The sequence below is a fragment of the Hemicordylus capensis genome, chromosome 4 (assembly GCF_027244095.1).
Source record: "Hemicordylus capensis ecotype Gifberg chromosome 4, rHemCap1.1.pri, whole genome shotgun sequence".
NCBI lineage: Eukaryota > Metazoa > Chordata > Lepidosauria > Squamata > Cordylidae > Hemicordylus > Hemicordylus capensis.
The window spans coordinates 31,321,546-31,346,616 of record NC_069660.1 but is presented as its reverse complement, the minus strand read 5'-3'; the positions used below and the strand labels follow the sequence as shown (position 1 = coordinate 31,346,616).

At 46.2% G+C, this 25,071-nt stretch overlaps 1 protein-coding gene across 5 annotated transcripts in view; it reads right to left on the bottom strand.

Moving 5' to 3' along the window:
- The window catches only part of PREX1 (phosphatidylinositol-3,4,5-trisphosphate dependent Rac exchange factor 1), a 338,510-nt gene that overhangs the window by 111,118 nt on the left and 202,321 nt on the right, over window positions 1-25,071 (bottom strand). For all 5 annotated transcript variants that reach the window (XM_053247478.1, XM_053247480.1, XM_053247479.1 and 2 more), the window contains 3 exons: window positions 23,960-24,109; window positions 12,289-12,436; window positions 140-240 (listed from right to left, as the gene is read on the bottom strand). In XM_053247478.1, coding sequence (XP_053103453.1) covers window positions 140-240; window positions 12,289-12,436; window positions 23,960-24,109 — 399 coding nt within the window. The remainder of the gene's footprint in view (window positions 1-139; window positions 241-12,288; window positions 12,437-23,959; window positions 24,110-25,071) is intronic.

The window sequence follows — 25,071 nt, the reverse complement described above, 5'->3', positions numbered from 1 at the left end:
CTGATTGAAATGCTGACTGCAGAGACCTAAACTACATGTGAAAGATACTTTTTCAATATATAAAAAAACTACCACCACCTCCAGTACACCACCTCCAGTACACCTGATACGATCTGTTGCTGCAATACAAGGAACTCACCATGATGAATGATGCCATTCTCCAACAGAGCTTGTCCCAGGTTGACCCCTTCCTCTGGTTTGCTTATCTCTCCGATTTCAATGAGCCAAGATACAAAGTCACTGTAAATAAAGAGAAGCAGAGTAACAAATGCAATTAGCTCCCTTTGGGGAAGCAGACAAACATCCAAGATGTGAACTGACCCAAGGTGCCTTTCTCTCCTCCAAGCAAAGCAATACATGTCCAACACGAATACTCCAAAAAAATGGGAGGGAATGAGGACTAGACGTAGAAATTGCCACCCACCCACACACACACACAACAAATGCCAGTAATGTGTTAGACAGCAACAGTACTGGTGCATCTCATGTAACATTTGTTATTTGTTACATTTGTCATTTGTTATTACAGATGCTGGCCAGCAGTGACCTTCATAGAGTCAGCTGGAGCAGTCGGTACCATCTGAGGGGATGGGTACTCGTTGTAATTTTTTTGCAAGGTTTACACCTCTAGAGATGGAAATCGGCCAATAGCTTTCCAAAGCTTTCAGTGCGTTATCATGCTTTTATTGTCCTGACCATCGGGCCTGCAGTAGCCAAATATGCAATATTTAAAAAGCTTTAAAACATTTTTAAAACATAAGCACTACTATAAAATTTTATTGATGTCAGAGGAATAGAAATGAAAATTGGCAGAAATATCCTCCAAAGCTTACTCCACAGAGAGAGTACAAGAATTTGTTCATAGTCACCTACACCCCGACCCCAACCCTTTCATTTGTGTAAACATGACTGCAATTTTACCCTAATTGTTTGGAGGTAGGGATAAAGAAGGGTTGATAACACAGAGAAAGCTAAACGTGCAATAATGCTATCATTTATTCTCCATCTTTAGAGGCGAGAGAAGGTGCCAGAAATCACTATGAGCACATGGCCTAAATATAAATGAATGTAAGTAAATGGAAGGGGCTGGGAGTTAGACACACTTGCTCAGTTTTTTGTTTTAGATGTGCAAAACAGCAAAAAATTTCCTCTTCCCCCTTGCATAAGCAAAATGTTCTTACACAAGCCTGACGTTAGTCTGGATTCTGCCCAGCGTTTCTCTCACATTGTCATGCCGACACACAACAGCACGTACTACATGCTAAGTTGTACTACACGTTACAAAGAGGAAGTGAGGTGGGTGAGAGGGGGTTAAACATGGGGCTGCCATTTTGGACACCCGGCCCATGTGTTTTACATGGTATAGTGCCACCCTAAATCTGATTGAGCAGCTATAATGCAGTGTTGTGACTCCTACACCAGAGCTCTAGTCCCGACAGGATGTGACTGTATGCAGCAGTGAATGAAAGGCGAGAGAGAACTGGTACAGGAAGAAATAAACTTGATGAATGGGACAGTTTCAGAGCCCCGAGCGGAGCTGGCCATGTGCCAACTTGAGCAGGGATGATCCCAAAACGGTGCAAAATCCAGACAAAGCATGAGAAGGATTTCTGAAAGTAGTGATGCAGAGGAAATCTGTGTTCAATCAGAATAGCTGCAACTCTTCTAGGTTGTGTTGGTTTGTTGTTTATCAAAGCCAGCACCCATGCATCCAATGTTTAGCCTGTGTTTATGAAGGACTGACTCATTTTAGCCATAAGTAGAGTGCTTGGAGGCAAAGAGAATGAGGAGACAATGGCTTCAGATTTAGGGTGGAACTATACCTTGTAAAACACATGGGCCTGGTGTCCAAAATGGCAGCCCCATATTGAATCCCCTCTCACCCACTTCACTTCCTCTTTGTAACGTGTAGTACAACTTAGCATGTAGTACATGCTGTTGTGTGTCAACAGAGAATGTTATATGTCGGCATGACAATGTGAGAGAAATTGTCATAATGACACACAGTGATTGCAGGGGACAATAAATGAAGAAATTTTAAATCAGTTTCTGCCTCTTTAGACCAGTTCAGCTGAACAGAATTCATGAAACACTTAAGTACTAGCCAACCCCATACAGAGCATCTGTGTGCTCTTTGGGGCCGGCTACCTCTTCCCCCGCACCTTCTGCCCCAGTCTCTGGCCGGCCCCAGGCTGCCGGGCCGGGCGCTGCCGCCTCGTCTCTGTGGCCAGGCTGAGTGCCACTGCCTCGCCTCTGTGGCTGGGCCTGCTGCAGCGACCAATTCTCCTGGGTGTGCCTCAGCCAGTCAGGTACCTCTGCTGCCCAGCCAATCAGCTGGGCGCCAGGACGCACATTCCAAGGCTCACCCAGGAAAACTAAATATATAGATATAAACGGGCTGGATTCATCTGGCAATAATTTTTAGAGTATTAGTAAATACACAGAATCACAGAGGTGGAGGTAACCCAAGAGGCCATCTAGTCCAACCCCCTCCTCAATGCAGGAAATCCAGAGCTAGAACATCCCTAAGAGAGAGCTGTTCAGTCTCTGCTTGAAAACCTCAAGCAGGGGATTGCCCACCCACTCACTAGGGAATTGGCTGCATTGTCAAACAGCACTTACGGTTAAGAAGTTTCTCCAAAAGTGCAACCAAGATCTACCCTACTGTGACCTAGGCCCATTAGATCTAGTCTTGCTCTCTGAGGCATCAGCAGACATGTCTTTGTTCTCCTCTAAGTGACAATCCTTCAGCTATTTGAAGAGTGTCACATATCTCTTCCTCCACCCTAGTCTTCGCCTTTCCAGGCTATACATATCCAGTCCCTTCAACCTCTCCCCATAGGGCTTCCTGCCGGGATCTCTTCTTCAATGCCCTCCTCTGAATGTTCCAATTTGTCTACATCTTTCTTAAAGTGCAGTGCCCAGAACTGGATAGGGTACTTCAGGAGAGGTTTGATTAGTGCAGAATAAAATGGAAGTTACTTCTTATGACCTGGGTGGTTCTATACATGTAGCCTAAAACTGCATTAGCCTTTTTTTTGCTGCTGACTGTTCAGCTTGTGATCAACTATAGACTCAAGACATTTTTTTTAATGTAGTAGTGCTAAGCCAGGTATCCTCCCTCTTATAGCTGTGTATTTTATTTAATTTTATCTTGCTTGATTTCGCGTTCTCTCTCTCTCTCTCCAACCAGGCTTTTGAGAATCAACTTTAAAGGGAAAGAACTAATGAGGAAGGAACTCCCTCTTCTTATTCCCCAGCTTTGAGCCACAAAGAAAGTGGATGAGGAGGATCAATGGAGGTAATTTCTTCCTCTCTCTGTCTGAAGCAAGGGAGGGGTCATGAGGGCAGCAGAAAGTCTGCGTCTCCATCCCCTTACTTGTATAAGATCCCTCCCACAGATACCAGGAAAATATTTCCTAGCCAAGCAAGCAGGACAAAACCTGCCAGAGGATGTCAATTGTAATAACATGTTTTCTGTTCTTCTGGTAATTTGGAATTATGTTCATCCATAATCTATTAATCTTTTTCATTTATATTCTCTCTCTCTATAATTCTCTAAGGCGTACCCATGCTAATCCTGTGTGTGGCAGCTCTCGCAAGAGTTAATGAGCTGAAGCACCATGGTGATTGGGCAGTGGAGATTCCATATGCAGATAGGGAGGAGGATCCTGTGAAAGCAGAAGCACCATGGTGATTGGGCAGTGGGGATCCCATATGCAGATAGTAGGGAGGAGCCTGGGATGGTTAAGGTCAGTTGGAATGCAATTGTTACTGGTCGGAAAATGTTCTTGATTGTAGAGGAGAGGAATCTATCGGATAGTCGGCAGGGGTCTGCGAAGAGAGGGGTCGTGAGGAAGTAAAAAGCTCCTTCAGGAGAAGGAGGTTGCCGTTGTGTGAATTAGATGAGGAAACAAGATGAACAAGATCTGTTAACTCAGGAAAGGGTGGAGGGGAGAGAGAGAGAGGGAGGGAGGGAGGGAACAGAGAGAGAGAGAAGGGAGGGGAAGAAAGACAGAGGGGAAGAGCGAGCGGAGGAGAGAGAAAGAAGGAAGGGTGAGGGATGGGTCCAAGCCTGTTAGCAGCCTGAGGGAAACAAGCGGCCATGGCGGCGCCTATTGGCAGCAAGGAGGGGCCCAGTCAACCACTGCTGCTGTTTGGGGCTACTGAGGCCATTGACAGAGGGAGGCAGGCAGGCAAAGGACGGGCCTGGGCCTGTAAATGGCCTGAGGGGAACAAGCGGCCATGGCAGTGGCGGCAGCAAGGAAGGGCCCAGCCAACAGCTGCTGCTGCTGCTGCTGCTCCTGTATGGAGGAGCAGGAGCGGGGCTCAGGTGAGGAGGTCTCTGGGGATAGGGGGCTGCAGCTTGGCCAATAGGCTCCAGCAACGCTGCAGCCGTGACCAAGAGGGGTGAGTGGGATGGAGTAAAGGGATGGAGGAGTGACCAAGAGGGGTGAGGGGGATGGAAGCAACCGGATGGAGGAGGACGAGCAGGAATGCAGCTCAGGTTATTTATTGTTTCTCTTTGTAAACCGCCCTGAGCTATTTTTGTAAGGGCGGTATAGAAATCGAAATAATAATAATAATAATAATAATAATAATAATAAGAAGAAGAAGAAGAAGAAGAAGAAGATGAGAGTGGAGAGATCTCTGAGGTGAGGGGGGCTGTGGCAGGGGGTGAGGGGAGTAATCAAGTACTAGAGTGCAAATGCTCTGCACGAGTTAAGCTAGTATGGATTAAATATTATCCTACTGTCATCCCAATCTGTTATTTTGTATGAGTTGTCTTTTTGTCAAACGACTAACATACATGCACACAAAATTCAGCACTTAACTTTCCATCCTAAGTTTGCATATCTTGTGTGTCATGCAGAGTTTGTGTGACTAAATTTTCAGTTATAAAATATGTTGCAACCACAAAGTGCTGTTCACAGGCTAACATATGACGTATAAATACCTGTCTGCAAAATCACTGAACAGTTGTATTATCTGCACTGGCAAAGTTTACAGAGAGCTATACGCTTTGCAAGTACAAAGATATGTTTACTCAGATGGTTCCCATCTTCTCTGAAGGACACCCATAAGCCCTAAGTATCTGATGCTGTCATAATGATCTTCATGAAACTAATATTAAGTATGCATGGAAAAGTGTTCTCAGAAACTTTTATGACTGGGTCACAATTCTCATTGTGCTGGTCATTTTGTGTCTGGGCTGGGTCTACCGACTGAAGGTGAGAGCTCAGTTGTTTGAAAGATCCTCTATACTGAAGAAAGGAAAGGAAAGGAAAAGGAAAAGAAAAATCCCTGCACACAGAAAACTAGAAGAAAGAAGGATTCTAGCCCAGTCTTCCCTCGAACATGCTAGTTTTCTGTTTTCACAGACTTAGGCCTTTGCTTCAGTCAGTAGTTTCCAAACTGTGTGCTGTAAGAGAACTGCTAGTTCACTGCAAGAAATAAAAGAATTAAAACATTTAATGGCATATAAGAGCCCAAAATATTCATGCACAGAGGAGGCTGCCCATTGTGTCTCTGAATGATGCTGTGCTTCAGTCTCCATCAGTGACAAGTTACTTTGCTAATGCATATCTGCATTAGATGTGATTGGAACATTCAATTACTGTAGAATTCTGGTCACCACATCTAAAAAAGGAATTTGTAGAACTGGGAAAGGTGCAGAAGAGGGCAACCAAGATGATCAGGGGCCTAGAGCACCTTCCTTATGAGGCAAGGCTGCAATACCTGGAGCTTTTTAGTTTAGAAAAAAGACGACTGTGGGGAGACATGATAGAGGTCTATAAAATCATGCATGGAGTGGAGAAAGTGGATAGAGGGAAATTATTCTCCCTCTCACACAACACTAGAACCAGGGGTCATCCCATGAAACTGATTGCCAGGAAATTTAGGACCAGCAAACGGAAGTATTTTCTCACACAACACATAATCAACTTGTGGAATTCTCTGTCACAAGATGTGGTGACAGCCAACAGCCTGGATGACTTTAAGAGGGGTTTGGATAACTTCATGGAGGAGAGGTCTATCAACGGCTACTAGCTGGAGGGCTATAGGCCACCTCCAGCCTCAAAGGCAGGATGCCTCTGAGTATCAGTTGCAGGGTAGTAACAGCATGCCCTCAACTTCTGAGAAAGGGCATGCCCTCAACTCCTGCCTGTGGCTTCCAGAGGCATTTGTTGGACCACTGTGTGAAACAGGATGCTGGACCAGATGGGCCTTGGGCCCGATCCAGCAGAGCTGTTCCTATGTAGATACAGGGATACAGAAGAGGCTAACCATTGTGTCTGTGCATGAGTAGACATGCAGTTTGCATGTCTCTGAGCTTGCCTCTTTCCAGTCAAGAGGCATAGCCACAACAGTAATGCCCACAGCAGCACATAGCTCATCCAAGTTCAGATAACTCTTATCCCGGTATACCCAAAGCATTTACTTGTAGAACATGAGATTGGAGTTTTCCTCCAATTTTAATTTAGGGGGCAAAAATTGTGCTGAAATATTGATTCAAACTTGTACCATGCATTTTGATCCAGTCAGCACAGTTGCAAAACAGAAAGTTGGGCAAAGAATGCTTAAAGATATATCTGAATTAACACCACCATAGGCAGACATCACCCAGAAGCACAAGGAAAAGGGTACATAAGTGATCTGCAGCATTTCTAGAGCCCCTTTGACAAGGGGCTCTGAGTTCACTGAGTGGCCTGGGAGCTGGTTATCTTCTTACTCACATATGAACCTGTCTAGTCCCAAAACCAGTGGGGAAGGCTCTGTCCACTAGTTCGCCATGCAGCAAAATCCAAGAGGTAAGCAACCAGAGACAGGGCCATTTTTACCGGCAGCACCATGGCTTTGAAACTGCCTCCTTAGAGAGGTTAGGCGGGCTTCATCTGTGTTCAGATGCAGGTTGAAATTGCTTTGTAATTGCTTTCAGTTCTGTTCAAGGCTGATGTTACAATGATTTTATCCCAACCTTGTTGTAGCTTTGTGCTGAGATATTGGTTGTTTTATTGATATCTTAATTTTTTATATTTGTTTTGTATGATTTTCATAATATTGTAATTTGCATTGAAATCTAATAAAAACCAGGGTATAAATCCTGGAAATAAATAAGCAAACACAGGGATTTGCTTAAAGGCGTGCCTTCTCTGTAGTTGCCCTAGGACTGTGGAATGCACTTTCTGCTGAGATTAGAGCTGCTCCATCCCTGTTGGCTTTTAGGAAACAACTAAAGACACATCTCTTCAGCTAAGCTTCTTAGTTAGTAGGTATTTTTATGGATATTTTAATCTGGTTTTTATGTTTTAACTGTTAAAATTCTTGGTTTGTTTTATTCTTGGTTGGTTTTAAACGAAGAATAAACTGCCTAGAGACTTCGGTAGTGGGCGGTATACAAATGTGTTAAATAATCAAATAAATAATAAATTGGGAGGATGAGAGTGCACCAGCATGCCATGTCCCCTGTGCCAAGGCACTCTCTGGCCACACCCTCTGGAAATCCCCACATTCAGTATTCATCTGCAGACACAAATGCTGAATTGGGAATCTTGGCTGGCCAGGATTTTAAAAACAGCTTTGTGTGATCTAGGACAGTGATCTTCACCATTTTTTAAGTGGAGGTCACTTTGGGGGGAAATACCTTCAATGTGAGAGCCATTTCCCATTGTTCTGACCTCCGCACAGTACCGCATTTTTCTCAGTGCTGGGTAGGCCCTTTAAGAAAGATGGAGCCCTCTCTTAAGAGCTCTATGGGAAAGTACTGGGAAGGGTTACAGTTCCCGTGCACGCCTTCCAAGATGGTGCAGGGGCTCAAGGGGGCTCCAATTCCATTAAAGGACCCCTCCACCAGCGCAGGGCAAAGTGCAGCACTGCACGGTAAGAATGATCACAGGCCTAACAAACAATTGGGCAGGGGGCCATCACTGGCGGCGTCTGGGTCTTGCCAGGGGCGTATCTAGGGTAGGGCAGGTAGGGCACATGCCCCGGGCGTCACTTGAAGGGGGGCGCCATTTTTAAAAAATGATTTTTTAAAATGGCCACTGAAAACAAAGTGGCCACCACACATGCTCAAATGGTCCCTGTGAAGCCCTAGGCCTTGCCAGGCCTCGCAGAGGCAATTTGAGCATGCATGGCAGCCTCAAAAATAGCCACCACACTGATCTTTGCAGGCCCAAACGGGCCCAAAAATCAGCCTGGGACGGGCTGCGACGGTGAATTAAGAGGCTAGCGGGGGGAGGGGGAACCTTTGCAGACACACCCACCCCAGCCTTTAGGAAGCCCCCCGAAGGGGCTACAGTTAAATTTTTTTATTTAATATAATATAAGTCACTGTACACATATTCAGTTTGGCACTTTGTACAGAGAATAGGGGCTTGGGAATACTGAGCTGAAGCTTATCAGCTAGGATTGTATTCATTTGCTCTTATTTTGCTTTTTGTGATAAGTGAGTTAAATGTGATTTCTTAATAATATGGCTATTAATGGTGAGTGTCTTTGAATCAGTGTGAAATCCACAGTATTAAGGATACTGGGAGTTTCTTGCTCTCTTTCTCTCATTTTAACTGTCTTTCTGAAATACTAGAATATATTCCAAGTAGTGACACAGTTTACTCTGCAGATCCTTTAATTATTTATAGAGTATCTGGGAAAAGCCAAATTCTCCATTTATTTTTAAAACTTATGTAATAGTCATGCTACAATGCATAGTAGAGAATTAGACAGACACTTCTGTTTAGTTTTCCAAGTACACCTCCACATAGTATTTGGGTATTTCATGAGCCTCAGAATACTGAAATTTGTAGTTTTCCAGCATTTTTTGGTCTGGCTACATCCACTGCTAAATAGTTTTTGAAATATTAAAAGATTAATGAGCTTGACTTGTATTTTTGAGCTGATATTATGGTAAAGTTATCTAAAAGATGGGTGTCAGATGTTTGGAGAGGGGGTGCAATTTCAGTGCTTGCCCTAGGAGCTATTTTCCCTAGATACGCCTCTGGGTCTTGCAATGAAGAACTTGATCTAGGATATTCAGATCAGAGAAAAAATGAGCAAGAATGTTTTGGGCCAAAATCTGCCACCAGCTTTGTATACAGAGAGAACTGTCAAACAAAATATACAAGCACAACTTAAATAGCATACAATAAGAAGCTCTGGTACATAGAATCTGAGATAGCAAGAAAATATGCAGCTCAGTTGGAAGGTTGGCTGGTAAAGTAAGATTTTGTTCAGGGATGGTCAGATAAAAAATGAGAGATCTGCAGTCATGCACTGGCTTAGCTCTGCTGGGTGGTCAGGACTAGAACAGCGGCAAAGTTGCTATAGTTAGCAACCCACAAAGATTTGTCTCCTTTTTCCCTAAGAGGGATTAGGGAGTTATGACTGAAATAGCAAGATTGCCACAGGGTAAGATTATAGCACATATGAAAGCTCTAGATGTGCAGCTGGAACTGGAAAGTGCAGGGACAGTGCTTGAGGTCAAGACTGAGGGGCTTCGGTTAAAAACGTATCAGGGGGAGCCCCATACGGACGGCTTTTTTTTTTTAATTTACAGCAGTAGCCAGGCAGGGGTAATAATAACAAGCAGCATATGATGTGAAACATTTCATGCACCCAAAGAAATGGAATTTAAAAAGTAGAGCTGACAAGGACTATCCTAGGATTGCAGAAATGAGGGGAAGGATACTCCTGCCTCTTCCACCAAAGGAACAAGAGCTTCTGTGGGTCCCATGCCCGTCCTCTCAGGAAGAACACTACGTCAAGGGGAAGGCCATAATAACATAGGAAGGAACACAGAAAGCCACCTTATACTGTGTCAGACCATTGGTCCATCTAGCTCAGTTCTGTATACAGACTGGAAGCAGCTCTCCAAGGTTTCAAGCAAGAGTCTCTCCCGGCCCCATCTTGGAGATGCCAAGGAGGGAACTTGGAACCTTCCACATGCAAGCATGCAAATGCTCTTCCCAGAGTGGCCCCATCCCCTAAGGAGAATGCTTTACAGTGCTTACACGTCGTCTCCCATTCAAATGCAAACCAGGGTGGGCCCTGCTTAGCAAAGAGGACCATTCATGCTTGCTGCCGCAAGACCAGATCGCCTCCTAGACTAGCAGGGCTCCAGCTGTTGGCCAGAAAACAAGCAGCTACAGGGAATCTGTTTCTCCTCCAACAGCCCCTGCTCGGTTCCAAATGCCAGAAATCATGGGACTGCAGGAATATGGGAAAGGACACTCTAGCCCAGGGGTGGCCAACTAGAGGCTCTCTAGTTGTTGTACTGCAACTCCCATCATCTCCAGCCACAATTTATTACAGCTTGGGATGATGGGAGTTGTAGTCCCATAGCTGGACAGCCCCTGGTTGGCCAACCATGCTCTATTCTCTGGAATAAAGGTTGCCGGGCTGAGTTTTGTAATGTTATAACCTTTTGAAAACCCTTTGGGGGTCATTTGACTAAAAGAGAGAGAGTATAAATCTTCACAATAAAATAAATTCTGCCATTCGGTGGCTGACATAGGCAGAAAAACTAGCAGATTCATCTCATAGTTGCAAGGATATACCACTATATGTCCCATCTCTTCACACTATGGCTGTGTTTTACGATCAAGAAAGTTAGACTGTGGAGCAGCTACCTAAGATTCAGAGCATGCTCATGAAAACCATGCGTGTGGCAGCAGAAATCCCAGCTGGAAGACCAGAAAGCAATTGTATGCAAGGAGCACTCATTGTTGGACACCACACTGTGTTAGCATCAGGAATCTTAAGTCTGATGTATGCTGGCTTGGTGCAGCACCAAACTACGATTGCACCTCACACATGAGGGACAGTCCTCTGACCAGGATTTCTGCAGCTACATGTGCAGTTTCCGGGAGCACACGTGGCTTTGAATCTGACCACTCCTTGGGCCAACTACCTTGATTATAAGGACATGGTCTATGCTTAGAAGAAGAAAGCATCCTCCAATATCGTCTTCCAAGGTGAGGTTTGCTCTGTGACTTTGCCATGCCAGAAACACCAGTCCTTGAAGTCTGCCCATGAGTCAGCCATGAAGAAACAGCATCATTTCTGATCCACACTGCTTTCTCAAAGCTTTGGGATCAAGAGGGAAGCAATGCAGCTGGTTAAGCTGCCCCCAAGAAGAGACTTTCTAGATGAGAATTTCATTTTTAGTAGGCAGGAAGCAGAAAGGAAAAGCCCTTTCAGATTACTGCCAGAATTCATGTTCTGCATTTAAGCAATATGGGTTGAATATTTTATTTAATCTTTGAGGTCGTTCATGTGACCGTGGGGGGTGGGTGGGCAGGCAGGGCATCTGGTTGAACCCACCTTCCCCCCAGACAAGCGTTTGTGTGTTGCTGGGAGTGCGAATTGCACTCCCAGACAATCCGCACTGTGTGTTGCAGTGCAGAGCTCCAGAGGCCGGGACATGTTGTCCTGGCTCTGGATATCCCACAATACACCTCATGACATGTGCGATGCATTGGGAGATTCCCCCAGGAGACAGGCGCTCTAGGCACCCATCTCTGTGCCTGCTGGAGCTTAATGGACCCCAGTGAACACACAATCTCGGAGTCCAGGTTAAGGGCTTGCATGAGCCCTTAACCCTGGCTAAGAACCGGGTTTAAAAAGCAGGGCTAGGCAGCGCTGCCCTGCTGGGATAGGGATCCTGGTGATTCTCACGTGCAGCCCAACACAGCCTGTCACAGCATCCCTAGCCTGGGTTAAGGTGAGTGTGAGAACAGCCTCTCTATCTTATTTAAACTCTTCTTGTTGCACACCTCTTGTCTGCATTCTCATCCCTTTCTACACTAAATGTTTTTCCAAAGCTAATCTTTTCACCCTTAAAAATCACTTCCTAATGTCTGGCTATGAGCAGGAACAGCTCTAAGCAAGTCAAAAGAATTTCCACGTAAGTATCTAAACAAAAAATAAAAGACAGAACAAGTCACAAAGATGGGTTCTTAAATGTATTTTCAACTTGTAATCCATGCATTCATTACAACATGTAATTCATTCATTCTCCTAAGTCTTCCTGTAGATCTGGAATGATGTTTGGAGGTTATCTTCCACCACCCACCCCCATTGGAATTTGCTGCCGCTGCATAGTCCAAGGCATTATATAGGAATGAATGATTAATTTTAATAAACTAATTATAATGGAGGTTAAAGACCTTTCCAATTAAGTCCCATCAAAGCACTTCTGATTTGGCTTCACAATACCATCCACAGAAAATTCATGGTCCTTTCCGTTAATTGGAATGAATGGGCCTTTTCAACCCAAACGCCACTTACTTGCCAAGAAAGCACTTGGGAACAGTGCTTAATTTTCTCCTCCTGTCTTTGATAAGGTTCACTTTCTTGTTCGCCATCATGTGATACAGCTTCTCCCCTTTCTCGGCGATCATGACATACGCATCCCGCTCCATGCCTAACTTCAGACCTGGAATACAGAAGCAGGGTTTCCCGTAAACTTTCCTTAGATCAAACAAAAAGAACTTGCCCCAAAGCAAAAAACTGAGGTCAGTCAGATGCACAAAAAGGGATTATTCCCGCCTGCTGAGAATGAATTTCATCAACATGGAAGGAGAAACTAATTTCATCAACATGGAAGGAGAGGAGAAACTTCCCCTCTTTTGATTAGGGTACAAGTTAGGCGTAAAGCTTTTCACTTCTGTTTTCTATGGACATGACCAGTGGTATAGCTACCTCCTAGGGACCGTGCTCAGTAACTGAGCAATGCTCCCCTCTCTCTTTTAAAGCACTGCCCCTGCCGGCACCACCATTGCCATGGGCCACTCACCTCCCCTCTCACCCACCCAACTCGCCCACTCATCTGCCCAGTAGTCCACCTGGCAGCCAGCTGCTCTGTGGCCCTCTCTAGCTGCTAGTGCAGCCACCTGCATTTTCCCCTAGCTGGCCAATGTGATACAATGATGTCACTGTGTGGTGTGTGGCAACACTATTATATCACATCAACTGGCCAGGGGGCAATGCAGTCAGGCATTCTGGCAGTTACTGGGGGTCACGGAGTGGCTAGCAAGTGGGCAGTAGCAAGCCAGGCTGATGGGGTGAGCCAAGTGGGTGAACAAGCGGAGGCGAATGGTGGGGCCTACAGCCCTTGGTGGCCCATATTTTTTGAACGGAGCTGAACAATGATAGCTCCGCCCTTGGACACAATTGGTTCAGTTCTATTCCAATTCAAGATTCATGCACTAACACACAAAATTTGACCAGAACTATTCATTTAACCCCAAATTCCTTCTAGAACCAGCATCTAGAACTAGCCCCAAAACTCTTCTAGTATTAGCATTTAATCCCTCACTGTCTTTGTACCGCAAGGGTGAATAACATGCAGCCCTTTATCAGAGATACGTGTGTCCTGTGAATTGCTTTTGCTAGGTGGCTCCCCATGACCTAGCAATAATAGCTAGTTGAAATTCTATGTGAATTCTCCTGATACAGAAAGTTTTTCTGCCTGTGCAATGCAGCTGACACCAGTATGGAAACTCCCCACATGATCGGGAGGATCCATAGTGTAAGTCACGCTACAAGGGTGTGATGAATCATTTCATGGAAGTAACCTCCCTCCAAGATAAAACAACATAATGAAAGCCTTCGCTTTCAGACTAAGATGTCTCTCATGTCAGGACTTAATCTACAAACGTACAATAATTATAAAGGAGTTAGGGCCATCAAGCATGCTCTGTACAGGGTGCCCTTTGTACCGCTGCCCAGTCTGAGATACTGAGTAGGGGTTTTCTGGAGAGTAAGTGAGTAAGGTTAGGATCTTGACAACCCTTTTAAAAATGGATAACAAATAGTCATGTAGAACATGAAAGTCTAACAAATGTATTGTGGCACAAACATTCATGGGATACAGCCCACTTTGTCAGAGGGAACTGACTGATGTAACCAAGTAGTCCACAAAAACATACACCATGATAATGTTATCATCTTTAAGAAGCCATGGGACTCTGTTGCTTCTTCTACAACAGACTGGCAAAGCCATCCCTCTGGAATTTGTCTAGCCTCTGAGATAGGGTGACTAAGTATTCTAAATCAATAAATCATCAAATGTTCATTTCAGGAGAAAAAACAAATGCACCAGCCAACAAGCAAACAAAACATGTAGAAAGTTTCTAAAGACTTTGCCAGAAAGTGGAATATAGTGAAATAGACTTGAAAAATAACATAGCTTGTTACTTCTGGTCAGGGGCACACCTAGGTGATTCTGGTGTCTGGACCAGCCCTTAGCTGAGCGACCCTGCCCCCCGCCAAGAGGCCCCTGAAACCTACTTTTGGGGGCCTCCTGCAGTAAACCTACATGGATTTTTAAAATCAAAGCTGCCCCACGGCCAAAGGGTGGTTGCCGGCGGGGGGGGGGGGTAGCCGAGCAGTCAACCTCCTCCTCTCCTCCCCTCCCCGGTGGCAGCAGAAGCAGGGGGAGCAACCCCTAGGCACGTCCTCTCAGCCCAGAGGCTGTAGTGAACTGCGAGGTGCACCTGTGAAGTTCAGAAGAAGATCAGGCTTGCAACGATCTTCCTCTGAGCTACGCAGGAGTGCCTCGCAGTTCACTACAGCTGCTGGGCCGAGAGGACATGCCTAGCGGTCGCTCCCCCCCCCCCCCCCCGCTGCTGCTGCCACCGGGCAGGGGAGGAGAGGAGGTCGACTGCGCGGCTACCCTCCCCGCCAGCAACCACTCATTGGCTGTGCAGTGGCTTTGATTTAAAAAACCAACAACCACATAGGTTCGCCGCAGCAGGCAGTCGCAGGGTGGCTGTAGGAGACACCCCGGACATTTGGAGGCCCGCCCCCCCAGACCTAGGAGGCCACTAACCGCGGCCCCAAGATCTGGAAGATATGGAACCAAACCTAGATTCTGAAGTGTGTCACTTTGTGCTCCAATTAATTCAGATTGGGGGTGTCAGCATTTGGAACACTGGGACATGAAGTCCCATTCCTCTCAAAGCAACCATTCAGCAAAACTAGTTGCTGACCAGGGCTTAGCGAGACTGTGGACTATGGTACAACATGTCTGGGAAGGATTTTCTCCCTAAGGGGTGGGCAAACCTGGCCATCCAGCTGTTGTCGAACTACAACTCCCATCTTCCCCAGCCACATTAAATTAAAGCTGGGGGTGATGGGAGTTGATGGGAACAGCAGCTGGAGGGCCAGGTTTGTCCATCCTTTCCCTAATACCTTAGGAGAAAGCAGAAAAAACTGCCCCCCTCCACCTGAAGTAGGCTGCAGAAAAAGGAATATGCACTGCAAGTTTCCAACATCACCCATGAATGGCTCCAGAACTATGCTTATCCTCTGAAATCCACTGAACCGGCTCCTATGTCTTTCAGAATGAACAAACAGTGTGTTGGGAAAATTCAAACGGCTATAGAAGTCAGACAGAATAAGGGAGAATAGAAACAGGCCTAAAACTTCTCATCCTGAAGCAAGAAATAGAAAAGCCCTGCAAACTTCTAAATGTAGTTATTCTGCCTGCTTCATAATATCTTCAAAACATTAAATTAGATCTGGAGAAACTTCACCATGGCACAGATCACAAACGTTTTCTGAACATAAGAACAGCACAGCTGGATCAGGCCCAAGGCCTATCTAGTCCAGCATCCTGTTTCCCACTGTGGCCCACCAGATGCCTCTGAGAAGCCCACAGCAAGAGGTAAGGGTGTGCCCTCTCCCCTTCAACTGGGATTTAGAGGGAACTTGCCTCTGAGGCTGGAGGTGGCCAATTGCTACCAACAAGTAGCCATTGATAGACTTGTCCTCCATGGATTTGTCCACGCCTTTTTTAAAGCCAACCAAGCTAGGGGCCATCACCACATCCTGTGACAGATAATTCCATAGATTAATTTTACATGGTGTGAAAAGGTACTTTTGTTGGTCCTAAATTTCCTGGCCTTCAGTTTCATGGGAAGACTCCTGGTTCTAGTGCTGTGAGAGAGAGAGAGAAACTTATTTGTGTCCACTCTCTCTACACCATGCATAATTTTATACACCTCTATCATGTCTCTCAGTAGCCTCCTCTTTTCCAAACTAAAAAGCCCCAGATGCTGTAGCCCTGCTTCATAAGGAAGGTGCTCCAGGACCTTGATCATCTGGTTGCCCTCTTCTGCACCTTTTCCAGTTCTACAATGTCCTTCTCAATATACAGTAACCAGAACTGCACACAGTACTCCAAATGTGGCCGCACCAGAGACCCGTATAAGAGTATTATAATATTAGCAATTTTTTTCCAATCCCCTGTCTAAATGACCCTTAGCATGAATTGGCATCAGCTGCTGTGCACTGAGTCGACACTATCACCAAGCTGTCCATCATGACCTCAAGATCTCTCTCCTGGTCAGTCACCGACAGCTCAGACCTCATCAATATATATGTGTATTTGGGTGGGGTTTTTTTTGCCCCAATATGCATCACTTTACACTTGCTTACACAGAACCACATTTACCATTTTGTTGCTCACTCCCCCAGTTTGGAGAGATCCTTTTGGAGCTCCTCACGATCAGATGCAATTGTCAGGTCTTAAGCAATTGTCTTAGCTGCAATTGTCAGCTTTTTAAAGGTTTTAAGCACCATCTTCCAAGAAAAATTACAAAAACTCACTTTCTCCTTATGCTGGGTGTCTCCTTTGGGACAAAGGGGGACTGATTGTGCACCTCCCTACACATGTCCTCGCTAAACTCCATGCAAAACCCCTTTGATAAATGTTAGGAAACCCCCGTTCGCAAAGCTCCCCTGGTCAGAACCTTGTCTTCTCAAGAGCTGCTTCCAAACGGAGCCTCCACAGTAATGTGCCCCTCCCACAAGCTGTGACTCACCTGCAACTAATCTTCACCTACTGACTCTTGAGGCACAACTGACACTGAAATTGCCCTGTCAAAAACAAAGTGCAAGATAGCCAGAAATCAAACCCTAAGAAAGATTAGCTCTAGCAAACTCTCCTTGTTCTTTCCCCCTTGCTTACTTCTTGATTTATTTATTTGCTTGCTTGCTCTTAAGAGCTTCTGCTCTTAACTGAAGAAAGAGGAAGAATACGTAATGTTTTGTCTTGCAGAACCCACATTTGTTTTTATGCTCTGATGTCTGCTGAAAAGATTTTGGCAGGTCCAACATCCTGGCGGACTGCCATCTTCCGCCATACCATGATGTTAGTCAAATATGCTTGCTGAAAAGTTCTGCCAAAGGTAATTTGCAAAGTCATGTTGCGATAGAAAGCAGTCTCTGTAACGCAACACATTTCTGGGCTCTGCTACATCATCAAGCCCCTCAAGCTCGGAGGTAAGCAGAAGATTGCAATGCATGATGCATCTCTAAATCAGCTTGCTCTAGGATGAAGCCAAGCTTTTGTGTCCCAGCGCTAACAGTGGCATGATCTTGGAAGCAGAGGTGGCCCAAGGTGCCTGAGGTAGGGTGCCAAACGCTGCCATTCCCTTTGTCCCTGGTGAGAGTCAGCCCCCTTTTAAAACCAACCTTTGCAAGTTCTGAAACTGGTGCAGGGAGTGGGGAAGCAGGAAGATTGCCAGCAATCCCTCTTCTCTCCTTGTGCTTCTTGCAAGCATTCCATTGAGCATGAGGAGAAGAACTCTTTGCAAGGGTCAGATTGGCCCTGAGGAGCTGCTTTGATGGTGGCAGAGGGGGCCATTTTGCTGCCTTCTTGTGGCCCAATAATGTGCTGCTTCATAATGTACAGAAGCCACCTAATGGCACAGCGGAGAAGTAACCTGCCTAGAGAGCAGGAGGCTGATGGTTCGAATCCCCGCTGGTATGTTTCCCAGAATATGGGAAGCTCCGATATTGGGCAGCAGCGATATAGGAAGGTGCTGAAAGGCATGATCTCATATTGCCCGGGAGAAAGCAATGGTAAACCCCTCCTGTATTCTACCAAAGAAAACCACATGGCTCTGTGGTTGCCAAGAGTCAACACCGACTCGGCGGCACAACCTTTCCTTTTTCCTTTTGATAATAATGTACCTCATCACACCTCATGATAGCCTCTGCTTGGAAGCACTCAAGCCAAGATGCAGAAGCTCTCCAAGAAGATCTTAGGCAGATATTAATCTGCCTAAAAAAGCACTTGACTGGCAATTCATCTGCCTCTAGATAACCCAGTGAATCCCAAAAGTGTGGTGATAGAGCACATGTTTTGCATACAGAAGTTCTGGGGGTTCAATTCCTAGCATCTCCAATTATCATCCCAGAGAGTGGGGCTGAGAATGACCTTACTAGTCAGAGCAGACAACACTGGTTTAGACAGACCCTAACCCTAACCCTGACCCCACCCCCACCCCACCCACCCCAGTTGTGAAGACAGCTGTGTGGCTCTTTCCCCTGCTTTGAAGTGTGAAAAGCTACTGGCTGTGCCTAATTCCACAAAGCACTATATAATTCCACAAAACCACATAACCCTGCCTGAAGGCTTCTAATGTATTAAATACAAGACATAGTAGGAGGGGAATTCAATAGGGATGCGCATGGAAGTGCGGCTGGGCAGTTTGACGGAGTCGGGGGTGCCTCTTTAAGGGCGGGGGAGGTTGCACTTACCCCTCCCGCCGCTTTTCCCTAGCCGGGGCTCGTTACTGTTAAAACCCTTCGGGGTGGCAACATACCTCCCTGCTGTCCCATTGCCCTCTGCAGCCGGAAGTGGCTGGAAGTACCAGAGGTGCGTGCGCCAGTCGCGTGCATGTCCGTCTGCCATGCACGCATGCACACCACAGGTGAATGCACCCCCGGTACTTCCGGTCACTTCTGGCCGAGGAGGGCAATGAGGCTGCAGGGAGGTATACTGCTGCCCCAAAGGTTTTTTAACAGTAATGAGCGCCGGCGGGGGGGAAAGCGGTGGGAGGGGTAAATGCACCCTCCCCCGCCCTTAAAGAGGCACCCCTGCCTCTGTCAAACTTTGAACCAGGCCCCATGTTCAAACCTGTTTAGAGGCCCGTAAAAGGGCCTCCAAACAGGTTTGTGCACATCCCTAGAACGCAATAAAAGGCAAGAGAGAGTGTGGAGACCCTGATCACAGATGCTCAGTTAGCAGTGTAGCTGGTTCCTTGCCGCATCACACTTCTAAATATACATTTAGAAGAAATGGATGAGTACACACACACACACCCCACAACAAAGCATGAAAATGCAACACAGGAAGACTAGCACGTTTATTTCACAGAGAAGCAGGAACTCCAAGGACCTTTCTGCGTACAGAAGATGGATAAGCCAATTTCTTACCAATTGCCATGACTTGTTCCCACCCAAACATTCCCTCCCAGACTGAGCTATGGCCCTTGAGCAGTGGTTGAGCAAATAACTGAGTAATTATGAGCAGAAAATCCCAGGATCAATCCGTGGCATCTTCAGGTAGGATGAGGAAAGGTCTCCATCTGAAACCCTGAAGAGCAACTGCCAGCCAGTGTAGACAGTACTGGGCGAGATGGACCAAGGATACTAAAGATAACAGCTTCCCACATACTTCCCCATTCTACTTATGCGGTACTAACATTAAACACAGGGATTTCTAATGTACACTTTGAAAATGGAGGACTCAATCTGTTTGTCTTCAGGGGCATTCCTTCCTCGAAATATATCAAGCGAGGAGTTATGAACTGTCTTTAATTTATGCTAAGACTGACTCATACGCTGAAGCGGCTTTCATTGTTGTCACTGGCAGCCAGATCCAACTGTTAACAAATGACATGGAACATTAAAGATTGTTCTTGCATCTCATGCCAGCTTGCTTCCATGCACTGTACTACGTATTGGGGGGGAGGGGAATCTCCAGCTTATCCATATGCATTCTTGATACAAACAGTTATATTCATATCTGTTATTATATAATTACTGAAATGCCTATCATTGTAGCCTAGATGTACCAAGCTGCCATGGATCCTACTGAGGGGATATGTATGGCCCCTGTATGTTTATAGCACCTACTGGTTTGCTTCTGTGATGTTACCAATGACACCATGAAAAGAAAGGAGAGTGGGCACCAATCCAAAAACAGCAAATAAGGACAAAACACAAAGATGCAGTGGACATGTACTTTACTGAGTCCAAAACATTTCAAATCAATGACTCTACTCCAGGGGCACTATAAAAATAAAACTGGTCAAACCCATATATGCAGTTTTATTTCTATAGTGCCCCTGAAGAAGACTCAAAATATACTGATGGATAAAATACATCTCCAGCGCAACTTGCAGTTTCCCCCTCTCTTGCTGTTATAACCAATGACAAGTAACAGACACAGATATGAGCTGGCCACAGGGTTAGCACAGAAGAGAAGAAGTGACACACTGCCAAGCTTTCATCACCCTAGGGAAAACTGTCCCAACAGACTGCAGTTTAACAGTACATGAGACTCAGAAGCTATTCTCACGAGCAGCAAAAACTGTTTTTGCTGCTCGTGAAAACCGCTGAGAGCCACACAGCTCCCGGCAGTGGCGCTGCAAGCCCTCTTAGGTAGCTCGCTGCCTAACCCAGGTTTTGCGCATGAGCGCCCAAACACTGGGTTAAATGATCATGTGTTGGCCACGCTGCCTGCAGCAGGCACACTCACCACAGCTGTAGCGGGCACATTCGGGGAGGGGAGCTCCCAGGAATGCCGGGGCTCCAAGAGGCGGGACGCCACACGATGCCGCTTCCCTGCACCCGACCCCCAGAGCTGCTGGGCGAGCCACAGCAAGGAGAGCTGCCGCTCATCTGAGTGGGCAATCCACCCGCCCAGGAACCTCGCCATGATCGTCTGCAAGGAAGGTAAGGCAAACCCTCCTTCCCCACAGTTAGCCCCGAAACTCTTCTCACAGAACATGAGAAGAGCTTCTCAGTTTGCTTGCTGTAGCAGCAGCCTAGATGTACCAAGCTGCCACGGATCCTACTGAGGGGATATGTATGGCCCCTGTATGTTTATAGCACCTACTGGTTTGCTTCTGTGATGTTACCAATGACACCATGAAAAGAAAGGAGAGTGGGCACCAATCCAAAAACAGCAAATAAGGATGAAACACAAAGATGCAGTGGACGTGTACTTTACTGAGTCCAGAACATCAAATCAATGACTCTACTCCAGGGGCACAACAAAAATAAAACTGGACAAACCCATGTATACAGTTTTATTTCTATAGTGCCCCTGAAGAAGACTCAAAATATACTGATGGATAAAATACACCTCCAGCGCAACTTGCAGTTTCCCCCTCTCTTGCTGTTATAACCAATGACAAGTAACAGACACAGTGCATCACCAGGTTTCAGTTGGTTCTCAAGTAAAATCCTACCCCGCCCCATGGCACCTAGCTAACCTGCCAGCGGTTCCTGGCCCAGCCCAGTCACTCCTTGGCCCCAAGACAGCAAGCTTACCAGGCAGGAGCAGCAGCGGCTCCTAAGAACATAGGAAGCTGCCTTATACCAAGACGGACCACTGGTCCATCTATTGTCCACACCGAATGGCAGTGGCTCTCCAAGGTTTCAGGCAGGAGCCTTTCCCAGCCCTACCTGGAGATGTCAGGGATTGAGCCTGGGATCTTCTGCATGCAAAGCAGATGCTCTACCACTGTGCTATGGCCCCACCCCCCAGTGGGAATCCTCTAGTGTTGCTTCCCATGGCTGTGCTGAAGAACAGGCTGCTGCTGCTACTGCTCTCCAGTAAGCTCCCCACACTGGGTAAACTTACCAGCCAGTGAACTGCTACTGCCTGATAACCTTGTCAGAACTAGGGGAGGGGGAAGGAGAGCTCATGGGGTAGCACCATCACTTGGTGCTATAGCAGCAACACAGCCATGCAGGCACTGGGTAGGCAGACCTCAGAGGTCAGCTTTGGGCCCTCCGATCTGCATGGGACACTGGCCAGTGCCTGAGCTGAGCAACCCTTGATGCTAACCTTGAACTTGCAGACTCTATCCCAGCCATAAGGGCTGGAACTATTTTAATGTTGTCTTTAAAAACAGATTAAATACTGTATAGCGAAAGAAGTGCACATAGCCTCTTTGAGCTTATTGGTGTAAACCTTCATACATACGGAAAAAACAAAGTGGAAGGCCATCCACTCCTCTGTAGCAATGTCCCACAATATGCTGCTTTCCACCTGGATCACTCCATTTCATCCCCTCCACAGGCTTCTACTTCACAAACACGAACATGGAGCAAAGAGTCTTTTCAACCAGGCTCCCAAAACTCCAATGACGCATGTGCTATTAAAAAATCTACCAGCATTAAGAGGAAAGACAACATCTGGTTTCTTGGGAGCTACCCTACTTTCCAGACAGTCATTCATGGGCCAGAAGCGTCTTTTGTTGCACGAATCAACTCCTTCACAAGTCAGCTCTATAGTGAAGTCAGATATATCTAGTGGTAAAAAATTCAGAGTTACGAGACATGTGACCAGGACATCACATACAAAACCCTCAGAGAGATGTGATAATTAAAGTGTGGAACATCTGTTTCGTACACAATTTAAACAAATACTTACTCAATTCAGCTTGCAAATTTTAAAATATTAATTCAAATAAAATAAATTTGCATCTGAGAAAAGAGCATTAGTTCTAAAAGAGAGAAAACATACTTCAAACGATCCATGAGAAGAGCTTCGGGCGGGTCTGCGGGGAGACGGGCTTAGCCTGCTCTTCCCACAGACGAGCAGCCTCCAAGCCCTGGGTGGCTGGATCGGCTGTCCTCACTACTGCTGGCTCCATCATGGAGCCGGTGGAGGCTGCAAGGACTGGGGGCTGTGCGGCCCCCAGAAGATCCAGGATGCCCCACACGAGTGTGCGGGGCATCCTGGAGAGACTCAGAGGACCGGGAGGCTTGTTTCAGCCTCCCAGCTGGGGTCTCCTCGTGTGTCACCGCAGCGCGGAGCCGCACCATGGCGGCACACAACCAGATAACCCGGGTTAACGGAGTGCTTGCACCGCTGACCTAGGTTAAGGGGAGGGCTTCTTTGGCGGGCTAGGCACCAGAGAACCACCGGGCTCGCCCATGAGCCCGGTGGTTCTCACGATGGGAGAAAACCGGCTGGGCTCCATTAGCCCAGTTTCCCCCCATCGTGAGAATAGCCTCTTTGTTTTCTGATGAAGCATGCATTGCCACAGACATAATAAAAGGGGCATCCTCCCATGTCTTTCATGCCAGAGGGAATGCCTCTGCTCAAGGTACAGATTGCCATGATTTTAAAAGAAACCCAAAAAACTGCTCCATTGGAGGCATCTTTTGAGTCAATGAGACTGTTTTTGACTAATCAATTAGTCAATCACATTCTGCAGCCCTTACGGCATATGAATACATTTCTTTCCTCATCATGAGTGAAATTGTAAGCAAACTCCTAATCACACTTTGATTATAATTTGACAGGATTGCCCAGGGTCAGAGAGAACTGTTTTGTGGCTTGGATCCAGTTACCACCTTGGCCTTACATTAACAGTTATCTGTACACAGCCTCAGCAGCAGATGAGAGGCTAGGTCCTGCTGATAATATGATTTTCCATCACAAGAGCAACTTTTTGGATGAATGCCTGCAAAGGCAGATGTTCCTGACACCTTACAGAGGAAAGGGGAAGACAGAGTTACAATCCTTCCTATATTCTGGGATGTTTGTAAAGATGTTCCATATGGCGTCTCTGCTCAGAAAGAAACAGATTCTCTCCTCAGGAGAAAGAGAGACTGCATCAGTACCTGAATTTTTTTTTGAAGACTGCATCTTTTTCTTATGGAGTCTATTTATAAATGAGAGCCTTGCAGATCGATTAAGTAAAGACAATGATTTAAAGTACTTCAGCATGCTGGCAACATGATTCCTGCAACCATAATGATGCTTGAGCACTGAAATTTCCAAGGAGCAAACTAAAAGTAGATATTTCTGAACCACTTAAACTCTCCCTTGTTTTGACATTACAAAAATGTGATTGTTCTTTTCTCAGGTGGATAAACTGCAGACACACACAGGTAGTTGCCATACCAGCCATGAACTTACTTTCTCTCTGTTCCCGTTCCTTGATAATAGCATCCAGCCATTTCTGCTTATCCTCGGCTGTCTTGGCCATACAGACAAACCATTTGTTTTTGGCAGTGTTGTGAATCTTCCACCCATTTGTCACCGTATAACCGTTGCTGTGGTAATCTGCTGCAAAAGCACAAAGCACAGCCGAGTGAGTGCAAATCCTGGACCTTCGTAGAAACGACATTCACCTGGAATGCGTCACTGGAAAACGTTCTCTCTTTATATTAATAGAGCAAGGCGTAATATTTGCTGTGAGGAGCCCATCAGCATTTCTAGGCATCCACCTCCAGAGCGGTACACTTCCCTGATACTAATGAGAAGTGAGTCAAGCTCTGAAAACCACAAATGCAATTTGCATACTACATTTTATCACCCACACTAGGAAAGAAGAGAATAAAATTCCCAAAGATTGAGGAATTCGGACAGGGCAAAATTAAGGCTACACACATTCGCCACCATTGCCTCCACAAGTCAGAGCAACACCATGATGAAATGGGATCAAAGCTCTGCTTAGGATGACTGATTGTGCTACCATTTAAGCAGCAGCAAGTAAGGGACAGTTTTACTGTCAGAGACACATGCACATACATGCTGGGAGCTTGCTTCCATTGGACGTGAGCCAGATTAAGACAGGAGCCAGCAACTGATGATCCTTGTGCTAAAACTGCCCCCCTCCCAGAACAGTGCCAGCCCCTCATCCAGTTGCCAGCCCACAGGGATGTACAGAGCAAGGTTGCACAGCTTCAGTCCTCCAGCTCTTGTTGGACTACAACTCCCACCATCCCCAGTGGCCAACAGCCAGGGATGATGAGAGTTGTAGTCCAACAACAACTGGAGGGCCAAAGTTGTGTAATGCTGATATCGAGGAAGCCATGCCTACAGTCCTAAGACTTCCTGGCCGCCCTTCTTGGGGGCCCTGCCATCCCACCTTCAAGCTCTCCTCTAACAAACCTGGTTTCTGACCAGGAATATAGGATGATGCCATCTTGGAGCCTCTGTCCATTCCATTCCTTCCCTTCCCCATTGCTACAGATGAATTTTTTTTAATGCAAATTCAAATACATGCAGATGTGCCAAGTACAATT